The following is a 25117-nucleotide window of genomic DNA, read 5'->3' as shown; positions in this document are numbered from 1 at the left end:
TGCAAAGTGTGAGATTGGACCCATTTGTCTCTGACCATCCCAAAGTATGTGGTTCTGGGATGAAGAAAAGCAAAAAGGCCAGGATAAGCTAGTATGAGTTTCCTTGCTGGGAAAAGCTTGATCTAATAATAGTGAGAAGAACAATAAAAATAATCACCACCAATCTTTTGAGCTTGCTTTGCCAGGTCTGCACTATAAGCTTTTTGGTAGAAATATTACTAAAGCCTCTACTAGAACTGTAGCAGGTGGAACTACTTTTATCCTTATTTTTCTGATGAGGAGACTTAGCCTGAGAGATGTGAAGTAACTTGCCCAAGGTCGCAGAGTTAATATGCTGGGACTCATCCCAGATCTCTGCTTCCGGAGTCCACCGTCTCCCTCTGCTTTGGGGAGCCCAGAGCTCAGATGCAGAGTGGGTCTGATCCAGTTGTGCTCTGAGGGCCAACTGTCTTTTCCATATGTGTCTTCCTTTATTTAGACACCAGCATCCTTGGATTTTGAGTTTTTCAATGAATGTCCTTATTTTTTTTCCCTATTCTGCTCTCTTCATCAAAATGAATCAATGAATGAATGAATAATAGGTTTCTTATGACACAAATTTAATTTTCTTCTAGAAATGAAAGTGCTTGTTCCCCTACTTTTATTTCTCAAGCTGAAAGAATCATTTCCTCCTTGGAAATCCAGAAATAGGTTAAACTTTTAAAAGTCTCAAGGTTCAACAGCTGGAATGAGGATCAGGTAAAAATGGAGCAACCTTGTGAACATCCTATGGAAAACTACCCCTTCCATTTGTTGTCTGAGCCCACACCCACAGCTGACAGCCCCAGCTCCAGAAGGTTCTTACCACTCACTCTGCTTCCGGTGCCTTTCAGTATTCACACAAAGTTTTCTCATATCTTAAGTGCCTCATGTTCTTGCACACCTCCTTTCCACATGCTGTTCCCTTGGCCTAGAATGCCCTTCTTATTTTCCTGGAGAATTCCTTTCCCCTAAAGACTCAGATCAGAAGTCACTGTCCCTGTGCTACCACTTAATGCTAAGAATGCATGCTCATTCGTTCACTTCTCTGTTCTGTATTTAAATGTTAAATCGTTGAGAGCAAAGCCCTGGTCTGATCATCTTTGGACTAGCTCTGGATCTGAGTTCTCGGGTTGTATATAATATGTGCTCAATTAAGATTTTGCAATATACTGATTTCATATGTAAGTATCAAAAGCTACAAAGTTTCCATGCCCTTTGACCCAATTATCCCCATGGCAAGGGATTTATCCAAAGAAATGAACAGGAGAAAGGAAATCACACAGGTGAAAGTGCTGTAAAATATGTATTTGCTAAATATTGGAAACAAGTTAAGTGTTTATCAATAGATTAATGATGAGTAAATTATGGTTCCAGATCTTAAAGAAACATGATTCATTCTCTTATTCCTTAAACAAACATATAGACTGCCAGGAATGTATCAGATATACAGCAGTGAATCAAATAGCACATCTGCCTTCAATGAGTATACAATCTGATAGAGTCTTATAAAATGATAATAATAAAAGTACATAGAAACAGAGAGCTATTTGGGGTCTAATGTTAAGAGAGAAGAAGGCAGATTACAAAACTGTACATTATAATTGCAACTCTAAACATGTGAAAGTGTGAACACGGTCTGTATGGACGAATGCAGGAATGATGATATGATGTGGTTAGATTATGGATGACATTTTCCTTAGCATTATTATATTTTTTTTCTAGAGTTTTAGATTATCCCAAATGTTTCTGAAAAAAGAGAGCTTCTCCAGTGGCCCTGGCTCCTCTGGCTGGCAGTAGCATGAGTGACGGGGTTTTTTCCCAGATGAGAAGGGGCTTGCCATGAGGCGATTGGGAGGAAACATTCCAGGAATCCAGGAGACCTGGGTTAGGGAAGACTATCACTCTAAAGACTTAGGAGTGCTCATCGGGTGCCATCATAAGACCTCCGTGTCTGGGCTGCATCACGCAGCAGAATCTGCAGGCCCTTCCAAGTTCCATCAGCACCTCCACTTAGGCACAGTAAAATGGTGCCAGGTTGGGGGAAAGCTGAAGTCTGGGAACCAGACAAGACTGTTTGGACCTGCAAGAGTTGATGGCTGGTTCCTCATGCTAGAAAGGAAGCTCCCTATGCAAAAGGTAGCATTATTCCTCTTCTATGGATATAGAAACTGAAGCTTGGGTGGCCCCATGCTACCCAGTGGGTAAGTGACAGAGTTGGGGTTGAAATCCAACCCTCCTCACTTGGGGGCAGGGTTCTTTCTGTCTCCCCCTGTCCTGGGAGCAGGTGGAGATACATGAGGTCATATGGAAGATACCTGGCTGATAGGATGGGTGGGGTCCTTTGGGAAGGGGGAGGCAATGAGGAATCTGTTGGTGGAACCACATGATGGAGGGTCTCAGAGGCCAGGCATTTGAGTTTGGACTTGATGTAGTGGGCAGTGGGCAGTGGGGAGCCCTTGTAGGTTTGGGGACATGATAGAAGAGGGTTTAATGAAGAGGATGCTGGGAGCAGATACTGGCTGGTGTGATCAGTGGAGAGGCTGGGTCAGAAACATGGTAAGGATGGTGTGCAGCTCTTGTCCTGCCTGATCAGAACAATACCTATCCCTCTGACTTCTTGGAAATATGTCTTCCTGCACTTCTCACCATGAGATTGGACTGAAGCTGCCTTCTTATGTATTCCTTCCCTATGGATACCACCATCTGGTCCAGGAATGGGCACCTCCTACAAACTTGCCCAACCAGAACCCTTCCCTGGGAATTTTGACCTTGGGACCAGAGAGGCAAGGGTAGCAGTCTCTCTCTGGTGATAAAGCTGTGTTATGTGAGTCTGGGAGATCTGTCACTCCTCAAGATTTGAGGATCAGAGAGAGGAAATTCTAGCTAGGTTCAAGCCCTGGTTTCCACTCAACCTTGAGGGCTCAGCCACTGCTTTGCTCCTGTCACAATGTGAACAATATTCACCACTCCCTTTTTAACTAAACTAGTCTGGCTTGAATTTTTGTTGTTTGTAAACAAAAATTCCTGGCATTTGCTCTAAGAGATATGTCCACTTTTTATCATTCAAATTTTGAGCATAATTCTCAAAAACACAGTAGGATTGTTTTGTGGGCATTGGGCCCATCATTTCTTGCACGTAAGAAACAACAAAGAAAAAAATGTCCTCATTATTCAGTGTCAGATTCATGAACTCTGGGTTCTCTGTAGAGACAAGGCATTGAGGATCCATTCAGAGAAGGAAGGATGGATCTCCATCACTCGTGTAGTAAGTAAAACTGCTGCTCAGAATACTTCCCTGCCTGCTCCTTTGTGATTCAGACGGGGAGAAACCGACATGGACCGGACGCCCACAGAAGACAGCCAGGCATTTCCCATACAAGTGGTAAAGGTATCTTCTGAACTTCTCCCCAGCAAATGCATAGATGAGGGGATTGAGGCAACAATGGCTAAATGCAACTGTCTCAGTCACACTGAGGGCCAACCTCAGATCCTTTATCATGTCACAACTGGGAAAGAAGTCGTAGAGCTTGAGTGTCTCCAGGAAAATCATAACATTGTAGGGTGTCCAGAAGAGGAAAAACACGATGACCACCAGAAGGATCAGTTTGATGGCTTTAGCTTTCTTGTGGTTCTTGCAGGAAAACAGCGTCTGGATGATTCTGAAGTAGCAGTAACTCATAATGAGCAGAGGGAGCAGGAAGCCAAGAAAATTTGCTTCCACGTTGCGCAGCACGGGCCAGATTTCCTGGAGGACCTCAGGGTAGTCACCAAGGCATTCGTTTTCTTTTTGCTTTGTGAACATGAACTGGGGTGCCGCCACCAGAATGGCTGCTGCCCAGACGCCGAGGCTGATGGTGACGCCATGCTGCACGGTCCGGTTGTGCATAGAGTTGGCAGCCAGGACAATGGCTAGGTACCTATCAATGCTGATGACGGTGATGAAGAATATGCCTCCAAAAAAGCCGATGAAGAAGAAGGCGGTAGTGAGTTTGCACACGGCATTGTGGAAGCCTTGTTCACTTAGCACATAGTGAGTCCAGAAGGGCAAGGTGGCTACAAAGAGCAGATCAGACAAGGCCAGGTTCAGCAGGTAAATGTCAGTAATACTCTTGCGCTTCTTGGTGTTGGTGAGGGCGAACACCACCAGCAAATTTCCCACCAGGCCGAAGGCAAAGACAACGGAGTAGAATATGGACATGAAGACAGTCCCAAAGGCTGCAACTTCCCCAATGTCACAGGCTTCAGCGGACTCATCATACTCAAAGTTTTCCAGATATTCAGGAGAGAGGGTGGGCATGGTAAGGGCCTGGATCAGAAGGTAAAACAAGTAACATTGTTAGTTCTCCAAGGGACACAGGTGGAATCCTGTCTGGCCCCACGCATAGGCAGGCAGGAAGAAACAAATATGTGTTGGCTATTTCCCAACTTCACACATGCCGTCTTGTCTAATCCCCTAACAGTCTTGTGATGGAGGCTGCAACAGACTCCTTTGACAGGAGAGGCAGCCAGGTACCCAAGAGGTTTAATGACACCCAAAGCCACACAGTAACGGCTCCGCAAGCATTTGGTTCTAGGCCTTTCAAAGGTTGAGACAGATCTCTTTTTCTTTGACTTTCAAAAGTCTCTCCAAAAGGTTGCTAGCTTGACCAAGGTGTGAATGGTGGGGAGAGGACCACAGGCAGGAGGCGTGGGTGGGATGGTTGAGTGCGGCCATAATTCAAACCCCCAGTCCCAACTGCCCCAAGGCGACTCTCCACCTTCTCCCATTATTTCCACCTTCTCCACCCTCTGGACCCTCATTTCTCCTCCACGAAGCTAGGCCTGGAGAGCAGTTCTCAGAGCAGACCAACACCTAAGAGCCCTCATTTTTTTTTTGTTTGTTTGTTTAAATAGGGGAAAGCACCACTAACCACAAATTATGCAAACAAGTTTCCTGCATTTGGGGAAAACGCAGGGGTCAGCACATCTGGGGTGCAATGGATGAGCCTCTCCCTGGGAAAGCCACCTTTGTGATCACGGTATCTCCCCTGCCAGGCAAGCATCACCTTTGTTTTTTGAGAGCCATTTCTCTTCCTCTTCCTGTTGGAACCAACAAGTCCTTCTCTTCCTTAGCAGGGATCAGTCAGGGTCATACATAGAGTGACTCATTTGTTTTGGCTTATCCAGGACTTCGCCGGTTTTAGCCCTGGGAGTCCTGCATCAGAACCCCTCAGTCCCACGCAAACTGGGACCGCTGGTCATCCTACAGCCCTAAGTGGAGAGGAGGTGCTGCCATCATCCGGGGCTCTGCAGTCAGAAGGGATGCTTGATCTCACGTGGAGGCCGGGGCTCAAGTGGCCTGCTGGGCTGGGCCCCCAGTGCCTAATTCCCCCAGTGGTCACCGGCCCTGTGCTTCACTTTGGCCCGGCCTTCCCCACTATTACATCTCCTGTATCCTTCTGGGCAGGAATTGAAAACGAAGACATTTCCACACAGGTTGGGAAGTAAAGCTTGTCCCACTCCCTGCTTTTACGAGCCGGGATTTGCTGGCCATTTACTCCAGAGCCAAGCGAGAGGCAGCCCTTTCGCACTGCTCCTCTGAGCACCTCCTCCTCTTCCTCACGATGACATAGACAGGCCCCCCAGACACTGGGTGTGCTCAGAGCAAGCCTCCTGGTTGACATTGCCTCCCTCCTCACCACAACTTGAAGCAAAGCTCACGCTTTAACCAAGGGAGTTTCCACGCCTCGCTGCACCCTTTCCATGATGGTTTTGCCCAGGCAGTGTCTCACCAAGGGGAGGCACCTCCCCGGCCAGGGCGTGGCCCCTCTCTTCCCAGCCTCTGCTCTGCGACACTCTCCCGGGGGGAGGGGGCCTGGCTCTCCCACCTGGGCTTTCCCACCAGGCTGTGATGGGGTTCCCAGCCCCAGAGAACGTGTATGCTTTCTTTGCTTCAGGGAACCTCTGGCTGTGACCTTAATCAATCATATTTAAATTGAACAGTATAAAATTGCTGACATGCCGCTATTTTTGAGCTACACAAATGTCAGTTTTGTATGACTCAAGCGGATACATGGGGAAACAGGAATTGTTACTTAGTGTGTATAGTTTGTCCCAGAACATAATCTTCCCAGATGTGCTGCTGTATAAGAGCAGAAATAGTCAAGTCCTTAGTGATTCTGTGTTAGGGACACTGGACTAGCCACTCTCTTCCTCCTCTTCCCCCCCCCCAAGTAAAAACAGCTGGCAAAGCTGACCTCAGGAGGAGGCCAAAGCCAGGGAAATTCGTTGTGCATCTCTCTATGCCTGTGGTCAGTCCTTCAGGCCAGGAACGTCCATGGACTTGAGCACCCCCAAGATTGAATCCAGCATTTGCCCTCTCTGGCTGAGTGACGGGTGAGCGTGGAAGCTCCGAGCGTGGAAGCCAGGCCCATTGCTCTACATGCGTCTTTATCTGTGTAATACTCTCCGTGACTCTGAAAGCAAAGTCCTGCTTTAATTCACTGACCTCCTGAATGGCTCAGGGGATATTCGTGACAAGAGCAAGAGGAAGACTGGGACAAGAGGGGGAGAAGGCAGAGACAGAAGTAAGTAACAGATTGCCCAACTGAATGGCAGGGGCATCCCAAATCCAGCCCCTTGCCCTGCAGGGTGCCCAGGCTCAAGGCTGCCACACACACAGGGACACCTCTAATGTCCACCAAGACTACAAACAAGCCAAAGGTGGTCCTGGTTGGAGGGACTCAACGGTCACTCAGCAAACATGTGTGAAGTACCCACGGCACAGGCTCAGCATGGCAGGGGCCTCACAGAAAGATGAGTCAGGCACAATCTTAGCCATGAAGGAGCTTGTCGTCTGAATGGGGAAATTCACACAGATTAAGACTTCGATAAAGACGGGATGGAGGAAGTGAGTCAATTTATCCTCTGTAGATGGGATGCAATTTCAGATAACACGGTGGGAAGGATGACTTTGCCTGGCTGGTGGTGATACCACTTATTGAGAGCCAGGTGGCTAGTCGCAGGTATCAGCCTGCCTTGGGACCACTCCCCACCAGGCAGAGGGTCCACTCAGTGAAGGGACAGCAACACTCAGCAGCCCTCACCCTGGCTCTCTGCTGGCTTGGCGTCTGCAGCAAAGGCCCCAGAGCTGCCCCAGCTCCCACAGGAGTCTTCTGAGCACGGGCACAGTGCCATGCATGTGGGAGGTGCTCACCCAGCATGTTGTGACCCTGCTCAAGCCAATCTGTACCACGTTACAGGAGGGATGTCACTTTGAAGGAGTCCCTAGGTGATTCTGATGATCTGCACTAGTCACCCAGAGACATTATTGCTCTTCATGTCACATTTCCATTCTGCACACATTGTGCCTCACAGGAGCACAGCAAGGGGAAGCACCTGGCCCATCCCACAGCTGCAAGTGGGGCAAGCAGGGCTGACGCCAAGGCCCGCGCTCTTCCCACTCTCCCTCCTCCTCCTGCAAAGAGGAAGGAGACCCAGGCTCTGGCCTCAAGGGCCAAACCCTGGCAGGGGAGAAGAGACAAGGACACGATGACTATCAAACAGAGTCCAAAACCCAGTGGTAAAAAGCCAGCAAAGCAATGGTCTCAGCTTCCTCCTTTTGAAAACAACCTCATAGGTTTGTTGAGAACATTAGAATAAAATAACATTAAATTGTTTATTGGGATAATTGCTTATTGCTGTGTTGCTTATCCCAATAAGCAATTTAATATTACTAAATCTAGTACAGTGTCTAGTACAGGATACTAGAGACGTGCACATACACATGCACACACAGGAAGTGTGTACACTGACAGTCGCTGCAGCAAGCTTGAAATATAAATGAAGGGAAACAACCCCAATGTCTGTCAGTATGGACAGATCAAAGTACAGTAAATCCAATTAATGGAATACCAAGCACCTGAGTAAAAACAAAAACAGGCAGATCTATATGTTATATTCTGTTATGGAACAATTTCTAAGATATACTGTCAAGTGCAAAAAGCTAGGCGAGGTATCGTATATACAGTGTGATGTCATTTGTAGAAAAGAATGATGTGTGTGTATTTTGTATAAGGTTTAAATATCTCTGAAGGGACACTCTAGTGGTGGTGACAGCAACTATCCCAGGACAGAGGTTGTGGAGACTAGAGGATGCGGAGAGGAGACTTAGTTTTCATGTGGAATTTTTTATCATGTGCCCATATTACCTATTTTGGAAAAGATGTTAATTAACTTATTTGGGCTTTTAAAAATAAAAATAGACAAAAATATGAGTTATATGAAAAACTGAAATAAATAAATAACCTAGGTCAATAACAAGCACACTATACCTGCTCAATAAGTGGTAGCTGACACATAAAAGGATTATCTCTACTTTATGGGTAGGTAGATGTGCTCAGAGAGAGTAACTTGCTCAAGGCCACACAGGTTGTATGGTAGGGCTGCAATTTGTGCCCAGAGGTGTTCAGCCTCAGCATTTTTGTTTAACTTGGCATTATAGCCCTCCCCTTCCCCCTGTTCCCCTCTCCCAAGACTAGGAGTTCCTAAGGAAAGAACCACGTCCTCTTTAGCTCTGCAAGCCAGTGTCCAATAGGACGGGCCTGGCACAGAGTGAATGCCATATGAATATTAGTAGAATGGTAAATATTGTATCCTACTCCCTCATTCCTGAGAGTTCAACCTGAGTAGTGCTAACAGCACCCTACTTATTGCCCTGCGCCCATGGGTGCTCACAGGGCACACAGGGCTACATTCTGATCATGAGCCGGGGACCCTTGAGCTCTGAGAACTTAGTAGGTGCCTGGTGTGTTGAGTGAATGAGTGATAAAAGGCCTAGAGGAGCAAGAGAAGAGATGATCAGCCTTGCAACGCGGAGCCCTAAGAGATGGGCACGGGCCCATCAGCTCTCCACAGTCAGAAGATGACTTGGAAGATAAAACCTCTCATCTCGGCCGGGCTTAGTGGCTCACGCCTGTAATCCTAGCACTCTGGGAGGCTGAGGCGGGAGGATTGCTTGAGCTCAGGAGTTCAAGACCAGCCTGAGTAAGAGCGAGGTCCCGTCTCTACTAAAAATACAAAAATCTGCACTTTACAACTTGGGCATGCTGGCGAGATCCTGTAGTCCCAGCTACTCGGGAGGCTGAGGCAGGAGGATCACTTGAGCTCAGGAGTTTGAGGTTGCTGTGAGCTATGATGATGCCACTGTACTCTAGCCCGGGCAACAGAGTGAGACCATCTCAAAAAAACCCTCGAAACTAAAACCTGTTATCTCAACACACTCTTTTCACGTGTGGCTGTTGAGCATATCTGATCATGAAGCAGATACCAGCGTAACCGCAGCTCCATCTTTTATGCAAATGTTAAGAAACAGTGTGCGTCCTGGATGACACTGGGCTTTATCTGCTTGGAAAGGGACTTGTAGACTGCATGCTCAAGCCAGTTCACATCTGCCCTTGGGAGTCGAGAGCCCCTGAGCGTGTGAGGGCACCACTGATATCAGACATCTGATATAACTCTTCAGAGGGTTATTACATTGACCTTGATAGCTTTAGCAAGGTACATTTTTAGGAATGTTGGGCCTGAACCAAGTAGATCTTTTATTTCTGGATCCTCTGAGATTTTCAAGGTTTGGGATATGAGCCTAAAGATAGGGCCTCCTGGCAGCAGATGGGAGTGTGACCAGCCCTCGGATCTAATTAGCTTTCACCTTGGGCTGGACAATGGCTTTCCTTTGCCCCTGAGGACACCAGAAACCAAGTGTAAGAATTCAATGAGATAAGCCTTTGCAGCATCTACTCAGCGAAGTTTCTTATGGACAAGGGTGGCAAGAAGAATCAGGCATGCTGGGCTGTGGCACAATGAAGGTACCATCCGCTGAGGCTGCACTTTACAACTTAGGGCAGTAGCTGGCAAGAATGTAAACCTTCTCTAGGCGTGCTCAGGTGCCTCACCCTCTATTTAGTTAAGTCAAGGTTATAGTAAATGTCATAGAGCTGGGAGGTTGAGCTGAACCTAGAAGTAGAGTTTTGGATGTACGTATGTTTCATACCCAAGTAGAAATGCATTTTGTATGCTCTGCTTTGTAAGATTCCCCTCTCCTCCACTGCCCATCCTGGTCTACTTCCTCTGGCCCACTTCCTTTTCTCATGCCTGCTTATTTATTTTTTAACGCTTTTTTTGGTTGGGGGGAGTCATTGTTACCCATTGTTTCCAATCAGCTTCCCTTTTCTATACTTCCCTTCTCTTGTACGTGGCCCCAATCCATTTCTTTTTCTATCCAACATCCTTTTTATGTCGCTTTCCCCTCTCCTTTGCCTTCACATCCAGTTTACCGTTTTCTAAATCCAGTGTTATCTTCTTCTTCTTCTTCTTTTTTTTTTTTTTTTGAGACAGGGTCTCACTCTGTTGCCCTGAGTGGAGTGCCATGGCATCAGATCAGCCCAGCCCACAGCAACCTCAATTTCCTGGGCTCAAGCAGTCCTCCTACCTCAGGCTCCCGAGTAGCTAGGACTACAGGCATGCGCCACCATGCCCGGCTAATTTCTTTTACTTTTAGTAGAGACGGGGTCTGACTCTTGCTCAGGGCTCAGGCTGGTCTCCAACTCTGGAGCTCAAGCAATCCTCCTGCCTCAGCTCCCAAAGTGCGAGGATTACAGGCGTGAGCTACCACGGCTGGCCTTCTTCTTTTAGTTTTTGAATCTTCCTTGGTCTCTGCTTATAGCTTTTTAGTAAACCCTTGAGTGAAGACTGGGTTTGAAGTTCAGTCTAATGCCGAGAAAATTATGAGGCTTAATTTTTTTCTTTGTACAAAATGAAAGTAGAGAATTGCTTGAGCCCCAATTCACACTTTCCCTGTGGGCATGCCACTGTGCTGTTTGCATTCCAGAACCTGAAGTTATGCCTAGAAAGCCCCAGTTTAGGAGGAGAGGAGGCAGTCAGTCCGGGTGCCTGCTAAGTGTTACGCTCCATACACAAGATCCCACTTAAAACCCCACATGAGAAATGCATATCCCCACCGTACAAATTACCCAAGAGAGACTCAGAGAGATTTGGTTAACTCGTCCAAAGAAGCAATAGAGCTAGGACCTCTCTCCACAAAGTCCATGTTCCTGCACTGCGCAAGGGAAGGGGAATCTGTAGGGTACCGCAGGCCACTTCTCTAACACTAGAACTGAAAATAGTAGACACAGGCCACCTGAAAAGAAACTGGTCTATGATGCAGCCCTGAATTGCTTATGTTTCTCCCTTCTGGACTCAAACCCCAGCAGGCCGACCCTCAGGGAAGGGCAAGTGGAAAATGGAAGGTGGGATACACTTTGCCACTCCCGCTAGACATAATAAGTGGTCCTCACTGCTGGACCCCAAGAATCTAGCTCTCATCAGTGGTAGTGAAGACACCAGGATTAGTTTCTCTGAAGAAGAAAAGACAAAAGGCTGAAGGGTTAGCCTGTTACCTGCCTGCAAATATATCATGGTGCCTTTAAGGGCCACATACTTCACAGGGGCGCACACATTCCATGCACCAATGGCTGAGAGAACAAGTCTGCTTCAGTTTCCTGAGGTGTGAAATGAAAGCATTGGACCAGACCACCTCTAAGGGCCTTGCCGGCTCTGGCATGCTCGATTTTTCAGTAAGAATCAAACACAAGGAAGCAGTCTTAAACAGCGGCATGAGTCCTGGGTCAGCAAAAGTGTGATCTAATGCCAACAGAATGTGTGCCCAGCACACTGCCCAGGAACATGATGCTTCTGGGTCACAGCCTGTGAGTGTTCCCTTGGGAGACAGAGAGCTGGATCAGTTGACTTGGAGTCCCGGCAAGTCTTGTTTACCTTGTAGTAGATAGGAAGGTTGTCAGTCAGCCGCCATGCCCACACTCCTGGCTGTTTGGAAAGCCAGGTTTTACCAGGTTCTGATGTATTTCCCATTTATGATGACAGCTGTTTTTATAACACACACCCCTTAAAATGCAGAGAGAGCTAAGGCTGAAGGCAGATGGAAGGACCTTAAATTCCATGCTAAGGAGCTATAAGGAAAAATGTTACAACTTGTACCCCTTCCCCTGTGTAAGTAAATTGAGTGACTGTCTATTCCTGTAGTAATGAGCCCACTTAAAACAGCATGGCATGGCCACCCACCAGGGTTTTATATGGGCCAAATGCATACCCAAGATGAAAAATAGCAACAGGACAATCTGTTGGGTTAGTGGGTTGCCCCTTTATGAAACCTGCCATTATTTTGGGTTTGACACCCCTCCCTTCCTTTTCCTCTTCAAAGTAATTTACGGTAATTATTTATTTATGTCAAAGTAAGCTGTGAAATTTTGAAAGGAAACACTTTATAACTCTTTTTAATAATTGAGAAAGAGACTTGTTAATTGTTCAATTATTAAGTCAATATATTTTGGGCATTTTTACCATATGCTAGTGTAAGGACAAATAAAAATTAAAAATAAGAGGCTTAATTCTCCTTGTTGAAAATAAGGGAAGAGATTCTCCTCACCTCCTTTTTTTTTAGAGCATTTACTTTAAAAAACTTGTAATTGTAAGTACTTCCTCCTCTCTGGAATATGTATAAACCCTTTTGAAACTTGACAGGCCTTTTGTTGGCTTTCTACCTAGGAAAGTCTCAAGGACCGGGGCGTCATCCCTTTGAAATGTCAACTTCAAGGCCAGGGCTCAGCATCTGGGAAAGGCCAGTTTAGTCTGAGTGGAGGGCTCAGGCCAGGGTACAGAGAGCGCCAAGGCTGAGAAGGCAAGAGAGGGGTAAATAGAGGGGCCTCAAATTCCACAGTAAGGAACTATAAGGAAAAATTACTAAAGACTTTGAAATAGGCACACACAAAAAATTACTGGGAGCACTTTCTAGCATACCCTTTGGGGCTATCTGCCCCTTTCATTGTCTGAGACAATTTACATTATTAATTTGTAAATTGTAGAAAACTGATGGCAATGCAAATATTAATAATTGTTGTTCATGGAATTACAAATTGTGTCTGATGGAGATGCACTGGATTAAGCACCTCATGGGTATGGACCAATTTGTGTTTATATGTAAATTCATCTCAGCATTTCTGGAAGCAGCTCACCCATTCTATTGCTGTGGCTATAGTCTCTTCATTCTTACTGCTGTATGGAATTCCACTGTGTGAATATTCCACAATTTATTGTCATTTCTACTGCTGATGCATGTGTGAGTACTTTCAGTTTGGGGCTAGTTTGATCTATGTTGTCATGAAAATTTTTGTGCATGTACATCTACAGCATGGATGCATTTTAAAAGTTCAATGCTGAGCCAAAGAAATCAGACCAAAACGTGGACCCGGGCAGGGCATGGTGGCTCACACCTGTAATCCCAGCACTTTGGGAGACTGAGACAGGAGGATTGCTTGAGCTCAAGAGTTCAAGACAAGCCTGGGCAACATAACAAGACCCTATCTCTACAAAAAGAAAAAAATTACCCAGGCATGGTGTTTCACACCTGTAGTCTCAGCTACTTGGGAGGCTGAGGCAGGAGGATCGCTTGAGCCCAGGAGTTTGAAGTTGCTGTGAGCTAGGTTGATGCCACGGCACTCTAGCCAGGGCAACAGAGTGAGACTGTGTCTCAAAAAAAAAAAACAACAAAACAAACAAAACAAACAAAAACAAACAATACTGTTTAGGGGTACATATTTAGATTGGGTCAAACTATAAGGAAAAGCAAGGAAGCAATTACCATGGAAGTCAGGCTTGTGATTACTTGTGGGAAAGGAAGAGGCTGTAGTCAGGAAGGAGGCTCTTGGGATATAGACAAGGTTCTCTCCTCTGTCCCAGATGGTGGTAATGAGGGAGATCCATTCTAATATGTTGTTGACCTGGACGCTGCTTTTTCAGTGTGTTGTATTTCACAATAAACATAGGTTTAAGGAAAAGAACAAAGATGGTCTGGAGAGGTATTTAAGGAGATGTAGAAAATATTGGGGACATGCTTCAGGACATGGGTCTGTGCAATGATTTCTTGATTAATACCCCCAAAAGCACAGGCAACCAAAGCAAAGTTGGACAAATGGGATCACATCAAAGTAAAAAGCTTCTGCCCAGCAAAGGAAACAACCAACAAAGAAAAGAGACAACCCACAGAATGGGAGAAAATATTTGCAAACTACCCACCTGATGAGGGACTAACAACTAGAATATATAAGGAGCTCCAACAACACAATAGGAAAAAAATTAAATAATCTGGGTAAAAATGGGCAAAGAATCTGAATAAACATTTCTCAAAAGAAGATGTACAAATGGTCAACAGGTATATGAAAAAATGCTCAACATTGTTAGTCATCAGAGAAATGCAAATCAAAACTACAATGAGCTATCATCTCACCCCAGTTAAAACAGATTTTATCAAAAAGACAGGCAATAGTCAATGCTGGAATGCTGGCGAAAATGTGGAGAAAGGGGAACCCTCATACACTGTTGGTGGGAATGTAAATTAGTGCAGCCACTATGGAGAACAGTGTGGAGGTTCCTCAAAAACTAAAACTAGAACTACCATATGACCCGGCAATCCCACTGCTTGGTGTATATCCAAAGGAGGAGAATTCAGTATATCAAACAGATATCTGCACTCCCATGTTTATTGCAGCACTATTCACAATAGCCACGATATGGAATCAACCTAAGTGCCCATCAGTAGGTGAATGGAAAGCAATTGTGGTACCTATACACAATGAAATATTATATAGCCACAGAAAAGAATAAAATTCTGCCATTTGAAACAACATGGATGGAATTGTAGAACATTATGTTAAGTGAAATAAACCAGGCACAGAAAAACAAATCTCACACGTTCTCACTCATATGTGGGAACTATGTATTAAAAACAATTGATATCCTGGAGACAGAGAGTAGAATGATGGTTATCAGAGGCCAGGAAGGGTAGCAATGGGGGGGGGTGATAAAGAGAGGATAGTTAATGGGCACAAAAATATAGTTAGCTAGTTAGATAGAATGAACAATATTTGATAGCACAACAAAGTGACTATAATCAACAATAAGTTAGGGTATACTTTAAAATAACTCAAAGAGTGGAATTGGAATGTTTCTAACACAAAGGAATGATAATGCTTGAAGTGGTGGATACTTCAATAACCCTGATTTGATTAAGCCACATTATATGCCTGTTTCAAAACATCAAATGTACCCTATAAAGATATACAATTATTACGTACCCATAATAATTTAAAAGAAAAAAAATAAAGAGATGGAATACAGGTTTTCTTCCCTGCCAAGCTTCACAATCTAAAATGGCTGCAGTTTGGGCAAACAAGAAGATGAAGTGCTTGAAGTGCCCATGGTGGTCAGAGCGCCGTGGGAATCCCACCTGCAGCTAGTAGATTCTGAGCACCCAGCGAGGGCAGGCAGGGATCAAGATTCAGCTGGAAGCCTCAACCTTCCCTTGGCTCTCCTGGGCACAGTGAGTGAGTGCAGCCTCTTGGAATTCTTGGACTGCGCTGGTAGGAATCAGAGCAGTCCTCAGAAAAGTCAGCCACAATCTGGACTCTGTCCTCCTGGCTCCACTGCCTCCTGTGACTGTGACCTGGTTTGGAGCAGCAGGAGTTCCCTTCCCTGTGCAGCTCATCTGTGACAGGTGCTGGTTCTGAACATCTTCGAGCTCAGGACTCTGGGTCAGTGGTTGGAGGAACAGCTGGACGCCTGGACCTTGAGCAGGTCTCTGGTTTGGGAGGACCGTACCTGACATTGCTGCTTTGCCGCAGGTGCTCAGGGTGGGGGAGGGGTGCCCCTGGGCTACGGTGGGGAAGGGGATAGAAGCTGGTCCTGAACTGAGTCAGCTCTCTCCTGCCCCATACCTCTGGATCCCTCACAATCTCGTTCAGTAGCAGTCAGTGTTCTTCAGGTACCCAAACTTGAAGCCTGAGCCTTGGCTTCCCCACGATAACAATATGTGTTGTTTCTTGAGCACCAGAGATAGTCCAGGCAGCGTGCTTGGGACTTTATATATTAACATCATGCCCTAATCCTTACAGAATGTCAACACGTATCCTTTACCTGGCTTCAAGGACTCATGGCCAGTGTCCATTTGGAAAGCAGGAAAGGGACTTAGCAAGTGCTGTGCATAGTTACTGAGCGCAGAGCCGGGACTTCGTTCCAAAGCCAAGCTGCCTTCGCCGCCCGCCTGTGAAGTGGGGACAGTTGTGGAGCAGGGCTGGGAGGTGGGTTTATGAAGCCGGGCATGTGGCTGACGATAGCGGATCTCTCTTCCTGGGGTGTGGTAGGCGCCAGGTTAGTCTGAGGTCAGCCCGAGGGCCAAGGGGGATCAAACCGAGACTGAGGCTGGGACCACTTCCTACCCCCCATCCCCTTGTGAAAATAAAGCCAAGCAGAGCGCAAGGTGAAAGACAGAGTCCGCCCTGGTCTTCCTGAGCCCATTTTTCTTTTCGGGGTCCCCAATCCCCAGTCACTGCCCCTGACCCACAGTGGTCCCCAAGGCTCAGCAGCCCAGGTGCCCTCCCACCCCGCCTCCTCTCAGGAAGCCCCCAGGTCCTTCCAAAGCAACCTTGAGGTGTGGGATCACTGCCCTGAAGCAGGGAACTTTTTCTGCCTGCTTTCACACCGTTCAATCTTCTTTCCTTTTGGTTCAACTTTTTCTACCCCAAGTTTTCTATTTCAAGTATTTGAAAAATTAAAAAAAAACTTTGGTGGCCGGGGGGAGATGTGTGAGAGAATCCTAAAATTCTCTAGCCTTGCTCTGGACTCAGCTATAAACTCACAAAGCAGGGACTGCGGGCTCTGTGAGGCTGCCCTTGCCGGCCACAAGGCAAGCACCGAGGAACAAGCCGCAGCCCCCGTCGTGGGGCTCTGGATGTGTGTCCTGTCCGGCACTCACACTTTCTTCCCAAGGACCGTGTTTGCCAATGACACAAAGCTTTCTGGGCCTGAGGGTCCTCACAAGGGTTTTAACAGCACGTATCAAAATTGAACATTGACTTTGTGCCAGAGATTTATTAATTGAAATTGTTTTTATTATAAACACAATATATGCTCATTATAAAAGTTGTAGATGGCACATAAAAGCATGGAAGGAAAAGGAAAAAAAAAAAAGAATCCCACAAAACTGTCCATAATCCAACTTCCTAAAATCAACCACAGCAATCTTAGCTTCTCTTCATCTAATCTTATACATATTTTATGTTTATATTAAGTACATTTACATTTATATTAAAATGCAGATGCCATTTTCAAAACTCTTTATTATTACATTTTCAAACATATATAAAAGCAGAGAGATCCCCCTTATCCCCATCGGCCGGCTCCAACAGTTACCAACTCAAGGTCAATATTTCATCTGTTTCCCACTTCATGTCCCTACTGGATTATTTAACTTAAACATCTAAGTGTGGGTCTCTAAAAGATAAGGACTCTTTAAAAAAAAAAAACTTCAGTACTATTTCTCATCTTTAAAAATTAGCAGTAATTCCTCAATTTCATTCAGATGCAATTTTATATCATGGATCTTACTTTTTTTTTCAGTTATTGTCAAATCATGAGCTCTTCTCCATGTCATTACTAGTTTTCTCCTAACATGTAATTACGAATGCTTCTAATCCCACTCCATGATGTTGGGTGTGTTATAAACCATCTAATCACTCACCGCCTCCCACTCTTCCACCCGCTTGGACACTTGTAGGCTGCAACGTCCTCAGGAAAATGCTCTCCATTGTTCATTCGAGGCAAACCATCATCATAACCTGCTTTGACCACTGTGCCCCATCCCACCCTGCAACAGGTGATCAATGAGTCCTCTGTGCCTACCTGGGGTGCACCTGGGAAGGGGACCTCCACACGTGCCAGTCAGTCACCCTGTCCCACGCAGACTCTGCCAGAGGCGAGCATTTCCCTTTTCCTCCCGCTGAGGGCATTTTATTTGCAGAGTTAGCCAATAGTATCTGGTTTCCTGTGAGATAGACTATCTTTAGATGCTGCCACAGACAAGCTCAGAGACTGAAGCCCAGCCCCACAGGAGGAAGACCCGAGCCCAGGGGCAGACTGGGGCACTAGGGAGTAAGGTGCTGGGGGCTGTGCCCTCACCCCCACCTGGGTGGAGGGCAGGGGACAGGCCCTGTGGTCAGCTCAGCACAGCCGGCCTGTCATCAGCAGGGAGCCTCAGGCAGGCTGTGAAACCTCATGGGATGAGGCCCTCGTAAAAGGGAGCGCAGAGTACTCCCTGGACAGCATCAGGGTGCAGATTAAATGAGTGCAGCCTTTCCTCCAAGTGTGGTCCAGGAGCTGGGAGCCTATGCAAAATGCAGCATCTCACACCTCACACCCCACCCTCCACCTCGTCAATTAGAAACAGCATTCTAGTGTAATTCTGAGGGGGCTGGTAGGCACACTGAGTTTGAGAAGCACCGGTACCCAAACATCTAGTGAGTGCCTCACACTTGGTAGACACTTAATAAATATTGTTCCTCACCTCCCTGCCCCTAAGCATTTAGTGGCTCCCTATACCAGTCAGACAAGCCCAAGTCACTTGCCTAAGGGCTCAGCTTTCCCCCAGGACCTGGCCCAGGCTCCTCTGCCCTGCCCCACCCTGACTCTCAGGCCCTTGCCCGCTTCCTGGCCTGGCCAGTTTGGCCATCTGGCCTTCCCATCACTCATCGCCTGCCTGACCCATCCTCACTGCAAATACTAATTCTGATCCGTCCCTTGCCAGGGCCTGGCCCAAGATGTGCCTTCCATACACCTTCACTAGATGATGATGGGTGACTCCTTGGAAGCCTCCCCTGGCTCCTTGCTGCCACAGCCCAGCCCATGCCCGCACTCCCTTAGCTCCAGTCACTGTGGTCTCCTGAGGGCGAGGTGCTCTGTGCACCCCCACCGTGCCCCTCCTTGCCTCCCCCGCCCCAGGTGCAGCACTGACCAGCACAGAGCGGGGGGCGCTGGGGCCACAGGCTCAGGCTTGGTGGCCTGGCCACAGTTGAGGAAATCCACTGCCAGTTTCCTTTCTTTGTCTCCTTATGGCCTTCCTGTTTAGACACTTTTCTCTTCCCCTTGGCCAGAGGGCTGCTGGACGCATGCAGAGTCGGGCTCCCTCTGACACTGGCCTTCCTCACCCCCTCCATGACACATCTCTTAGGGCCCACTCAGCAGGGCCAGCACGTCAGCCCCTTTCCCTGCCTCTGACTCCCCTGCTCCTCCGAGGGCTCCTTTCTGGGATCCAGCCAAGACTCCCCTCTCTTCTGGCTCTTCCAGGGCAATCTCACCCACTCCATGTCAGTGAGCTCTTCTGTGGTCATGACCCCATGTCTCCACCTCCAGCCTGGGCCTGGGTGACTCCCCCATCTACCCAACCTTCCACCTCTCTTGTCTTTCCTCTCGCTACTTAGCCCGTTGGCCACTCTCCACCCAGAAACCAGAGAGCTCTTTCTGGAGCCCAAATTTGCCAAATTAAAAGCCTCCAAGGGTGCTCCTCATTCCTAATTTAAGTCTGTGGTCCTGAAAGCATGGCCTTAGCATGACCTGCCTTCTCACTTCCTACTGTGCTCTAACCGCTTCCACTCCCCCCGGCACGCCATCTCCTGGCCTGTGCACGTGGCATTGCTCTTCCCTTCCCACCTCACAGGGCTGTCGGGCCTGGGACGTGATTTTACCCTCTTTTGAAGCTAACAAATAAATAAGCCTTTATTTTCCCACAGCCACTAGCAGCAGACAGGACTTTATGCACTGCAAGTGTGGGCACAGTGTACTGTGTCCCTTGCCCTCCAGTCCTTGCAGGGTGATGCTATGGGCCCAGACGGACACATGTGCACATGCAAGGCAGGGTGCGTTACAGAAGAGGAACTCTGAGCTTGGGAAACGTGCCATTTTATACCAACCAGTAAGCAAGCCTGTTCTTTGGCCCCGAGGGAGATGTCACCTCATCCTTCAAGGTTGCTCACTGCAAACTCAACTCTGAGAAATAGACCAAGCAAAGAGCATTGGGGCTTTGCATTCTTGACACACTCATAGAGATGGGAAGAGCCTCAGCAGCCTCCTGGTTCCTTCCATAAGCCTCTGTCAAGGAATCTCTAGCTCTGCTGGGGACTCTCTCCTCCCTGGACCCCTGCTCACCCCTGCCCAGTGCTCTCACCCAGTGCAGCCTCATTCCTCAGACCCTGTCTTCATTCCTCTTTCTGCCCAGCCCCTTTGGCTTAATCCTCTGTCAGAGCTGTCCCTTGTTCACAAGTTCTTGGACCTCTTAGTTTCCTTGCCAGCCGAGACAGTAAATGCAGATGACGGCTTGGCTTCTGCTGGGCAGAGAAACGAGGGTGTGGTGAGCTGGCGTAAAGGCAAGAGCCCAGGCAGAGGAGCTGTGTGGATGGCGGGACAGCCTGGCTAGTGATGGGCTCGCACGTGACAGGTAAGAACTGGGACTTGGTTTGAGTATATCTTTGCAGGAGCGAGGGAGACATAGGAAAGGGAAGTGAGGGTGTGATCCACCTGGAACACCTGGCCCAGGTTTTTCCACATTATACTGTGGCCTCCGGGGAGCTTTGGGAACGACCACAGCAGACAGTTGTGCAGCACTGGCCCTATCCTAGGCCATGCGCTAAGCCCTCTACACACATGAATTCATGTGGTCCCTTCCAACGACCCCACAGAGCAGGTACTATTATTGTCCTCATTTTACACATGAGGAAACTGAGGCAAGGAGAAGTTACGGAACTTGCTCAAGGCCACACAGCTCATATGTGGCTATGTGGCAGGACCAGGATTTTACTTTAGCACTGAGGTTTCATGGGGTATGCCATGCATTCTCAGTGATGCTGACATTGCTTCCGAGGTGGTGAAAATTGGTTCTTGGAGGGTTCTTGTGCTTTATGCATAAAACATAGATATACATACAGTACATATGCAGATGGCATGTCTATGGAATTAAAATTGCATGGTGGGGGGAGGTGATTAGGAATATAATGTCTAAAAAGACTCGTTGGGGGGTGATAACGAAAAAAAGGTGGAGAAACCCTTGTCTAAGCTCTTAATCAGACCTCTCATGTCTAAAGCCTGGGGCTTAGAAAGTAACATGACAAAAGTGATAGTGTCAGAAAAATGAATCAGTGGGTGGACATGAGGGAAGCTACCGGGTAAAGGGGAAGGAAGTGATATACACCAAGTGCTTCTCCGTGCCCGGCCCTGTGCCAGGCACATTGTCCATAGTATCTCTTTTTGGTCTTCACCTTCCAGTTATGCATTATTATTTCCATTTCAGATGATGAAGTGGTGAAAAGAGTGAGTCCTGGGCCACACAGCTGAAAAACGGTCTCAAGTCAGGCTTGGAATTTCCTGATTCCAAACACAGGCAGGGAACAGTGAGAAGGCAGCCACGGGAGAGGGTAACAGAAGAGAGAGGAGGGAATTTGCTAAAGGAGAACTCAGAGAATTGTAAAAGACCAGACGTGCTGAGGGCCAAGTGAGAATCCAAAGCTGATTAACAAGTCAAAAGACACACGCTGGGAGATCTCAGAAGCAGAAAAAAGTTTCTTTTTCCTCTTCTCCCCCTAACAGGAGAAAAAAATCAGACAGAAAATTGGAGAGTTGGGAAGGAGGAAAGTGCCACTTACTGCCTCCTTCTGTCCTAATGTTTACGTTTTCACATCATCTGTTGCAAGATTCTGTTCAACAGTGATTAAAAAGTGCTTCCCTTTTGGAACAATAGGTAACAGGATCTGGCAAGGAACTACAGAAGTATTGGGGATAAAATATTTTTAGGCATCATTCAACTATTTGCTTTGCAATATTAAAAAAATAACTGCCCCCTCCCCAAATATGGTATGTGTTCTCAATAAAGTAGAACTTACCAATGAAGAATAATGGAAAATGAATGAACTATAAATTGAATTATAAAAATATTTCCATTTTAACCCTTTGAATTATGTAGGGAATTTCAGATTAATTGCTAAAATTTCTTTACATTGCTTGCTGATATTCTGGAGGATCTGTTTTAAGAAATGAAGAAAATAATAGTTGGTTCTCATAATGTTCTGAAAGCAGCTTTTTCTGTTGTCATTGTACAGATAATATAATATCTGGGGAACAAAATATCAGAACTCATGGGTCCCTACCAATTGGGCAGACATTGAAAAATAGGCTATCAGTTCAGCTAGCTGCCGAGGATATAATGCACCTATAGGATAGCCTTATATATGTGGCATCAGTGACTATAGAAGTGACAGCTAATTTTCCCAAAGTATTGGCTTCAAGAGCATTTTATTTATTTCAAACTGTCATTCCAGCAACAACAAAAGTCCAGGGGCTTATGATGTAACACAAAGGTGGAGGGATGAATCCAGAGGGAGCCTTGTACCAGTTGGCACAAATGCAGCAGGTCCACTGACCCTAAGAAACGAACAAGAGGTGATATTATGGGGTCAAATTGTGCTTTGGGGCTGCAGTGGGTACTGTTCAATCTAAGAATATAATTGGACCACAAAGCAAGGGGGATTCGGGGTCCAGTGCAAGCCAAATTAGCTCCTGATAAACTTCCACAGTTGGACAAACTTTAACCAAGAATTTGAGACACCTGAGGTATACTTTTTAATCCTTCAGAGCCAATAATGCACCTGAACAGACTGACATTGTTTCAAAAGTACATTACAAGGTGCAAAGATAGTAAAGACCGTGAAAGAAACATCTGACCATCTAATTACTGAGCATTCAGAATATGTGAAATTAGCAGTTATTTGGCTACTGTTGGCAATGAAAACTTGGGCAGTTTGTGGGTACAAGTAAAGGCAGGTGAAACCAGATTGGGAAGTGTTGCATGACAGTTAACCTGTCATACAGCAAGAAGCCTTTTTCTTAGGTACCTTTATAGACTTCTCTTTCATAGCACCAAAAAAAAAAAAACCAAACTGAAAAAAAATACTTGCAATGCTAGAACAATCTATATTTTATTCAGAACCAGTTTATGATCTACTCAACTCTAAAACAATAACAATATTTATTTCTGCTCGAACCAGCTGCCCAAAGAATCTGTTCTGGGTCAATCACGATTACATGTTTATCCACATCTGAAGGTAATGAAGATCTGGGCTGTATGTGGCTATAGAGGACATTTATCTGGCTGTTTACAGTCCTGCAGACGTAGTTGGTAGAGTAAGCGGTGGGTTCTCAAGTGACCAATTGGCCAGGAGGGAGTACTCCGTGTCCAGGGAGCAATGCTGAGTCATTTCACTCAGTTCATACTCTTGGTGCTAGAACCTACAGCACTGCAGATGCTGTGCTTACTCCAAAGTTTCTGATATCTACTTGTAAATGGACTGATTATTTTAGTACCTTCAGCACATTGACTTCCAACAAATCTACAATACCCTTGAAACTGCATTGGGCACACAGAGGCATATCTTTTAATAATTTGAATGGCTTAAATGGAAAATTCCATTAAAATTCCCCTTCCAAAAGTGTCTTAGATCAATGATCAAGATTTTGTAAATCTACAATGTCAGATCAATTCTACCTGCTTGCAAAGAGGCTAAAAGGCATAGTTCCTTGAAGCCAGTATATATCCTATAGCTTAAGTGCACTTCTGGGTTCCAGAAAGAAGCCAGTGTTTGTTGAAATCATACATCCAGCAACATGGCTATACCTCCTGGGTTGTGACATCTCTCCAATGGAAGAAATTTAGGAAGCAAATTAGATAACATGTTGTCATATTTGAAAATTCATGTGTGTGTGTGTGACAGAGAGAGAGAGAGAGAGAGAGAGAGAGACACGACTAGTGTGGTTTTGGTTTTTTAAAGTAAATGATACCATGTGTGGTTCATATGTGAAAACCTGTATGTCATTCTTCTCTGGGAACCTAGTTTGGGTTGAATTATTTTTAAGCCTCAATACATTGAGGAAGTAATCTTACAGGCACATTGCAAACCAAAACAAAAGTGCCCGTTTATTCCAAAACAAGCCATCATTTGTACCATTAACTACTTAAGAGTTATTGGCAATTGCCGCTATTATGCATTGCACTTCTGTGTGCTGCTGTGCATCATGAACTCACTCAGTTAACTCACTCAGCAGGTATTTATGGAGCACCTATTGCATGTCCTACCTTGCTCAGGCCGGTTGCTGAGGTACAGAGACAAATAGGGCAGGGTCTCTACCTCTGCCCTCTTCTAGGTTACAAGGAGAGACAGCTTGGGGAACTGTAGGCAATAAGCAGTTATCAGAAGGATACAGCCTCTGGCCACTGAGCTCTCCCTTCCACTCCCAGGGTCTCTGCCTGTCCCCAGCACCCCAAGGCCAGGAGCAGCAGACTGAGCAGCTGACTGGGAGACAGCCCCACCTAGTGGAGGGCCTTTGGCTTCAGGACTCCTCTCTGATCCTTGGTGTCACCCAAAACACATGGCTATGCTGACAAAAACATCTGTGGCAGTTGCATTTCTCGGGAGGGAGAGTGTGTATAGCAAAACTGGCAGGCTTCTGGGTTACAATTTTGTGACAAACATCCACAATTAGTGAAAGTCCCACTCTCCTGGTTCAAACTCTGCCACACTCAGGCAGTGTGGCTTCGGGAAAACTCTTTCCCTGGGCCAGAGTTTTCTTATTGCTAAAATCAGGGTACTAAAGCCCATATGGCAAGATTGGTATGAGGAATAGCACAGACACATGTAAAGTGCTTTGCATGGTGCCCCAAACAGGGTAACAAGGGTGATTAAAATCTGTATTCTGGGAATTCACACAGGAAGGCATGATCTTTCCCTAAGAGTCTTGGTGGCTGCATTCAGCTGGGGAGGACATGCCAGGAGAGGGACCTCGTTGTGCAAAGCCTCAAGCGGGTGAAAGAGCCTCCTTCAATGGGGACCGGCTCAGAGCAGCCCCCTTCTGCTGGGCTTTCCAGGGCTTTGCTGACACACAGCTGTCCCCTTAGGACCCTCTTCACTGCCTGTAGACCTGTTCCCAATCCACCTCACTCCCTCAGCAAGGATTTCTGAGTGACAGTGACCTTTTCCATTTCAAACTATCTGGCAATCTTCTTCCTCTTCTCTCCTGAATGGCCTTTTTACTATGCTCAGAAAAAAATTAAAATCCCAGTGTTACGGACTGAATTGTGTCCCCCTACCACCAAATTCATATATTGCAGCCGTAA

The 25117-nt window shown here is 46.4% G+C and overlaps 1 protein-coding gene and 1 pseudogene across 2 annotated transcripts; both read right to left on the bottom strand.

Moving 5' to 3' along the window:
• Window positions 1–1535: 1535 nt before the first annotated feature.
• CX3CR1 (C-X3-C motif chemokine receptor 1) lies at window positions 1536–17915 on the bottom strand. 2 transcript variants are annotated; one of them, XM_045536320.1, is made up of 2 exons: window positions 17809–17915; window positions 1536–4327 (listed from the first exon to the last, which is right to left on the bottom strand). In XM_045536320.1, exon 2 carries the CDS (start codon window positions 4316–4318, stop codon window positions 3251–3253), a length of 1068 nt encoding a protein of 355 aa, XP_045392276.1. In that variant the 5' UTR covers window positions 4319–4327; window positions 17809–17915; the 3' UTR covers window positions 1536–3250. The 2 variants fall into 2 exon arrangements, with proteins under 2 accessions (XP_045392276.1, XP_045392284.1); XM_045536328.1 differs by lacking the exon at window positions 17809–17915 and adding an exon at window positions 5067–5184.
• On the bottom strand, window positions 4911–5063 carry LOC123630994 (annotated as a pseudogene).
• Window positions 17916–25117: the final 7202 nt, after the last annotated feature.

This window comes from Lemur catta, chromosome 1, assembly GCF_020740605.2.
Source record: "Lemur catta isolate mLemCat1 chromosome 1, mLemCat1.pri, whole genome shotgun sequence".
Classification (NCBI taxonomy): domain Eukaryota; kingdom Metazoa; phylum Chordata; class Mammalia; order Primates; family Lemuridae; genus Lemur; species Lemur catta.
The sequence above is the reverse complement of the archived record's forward strand: the minus strand, read 5'-3'. Positions and strand labels throughout refer to the sequence as shown.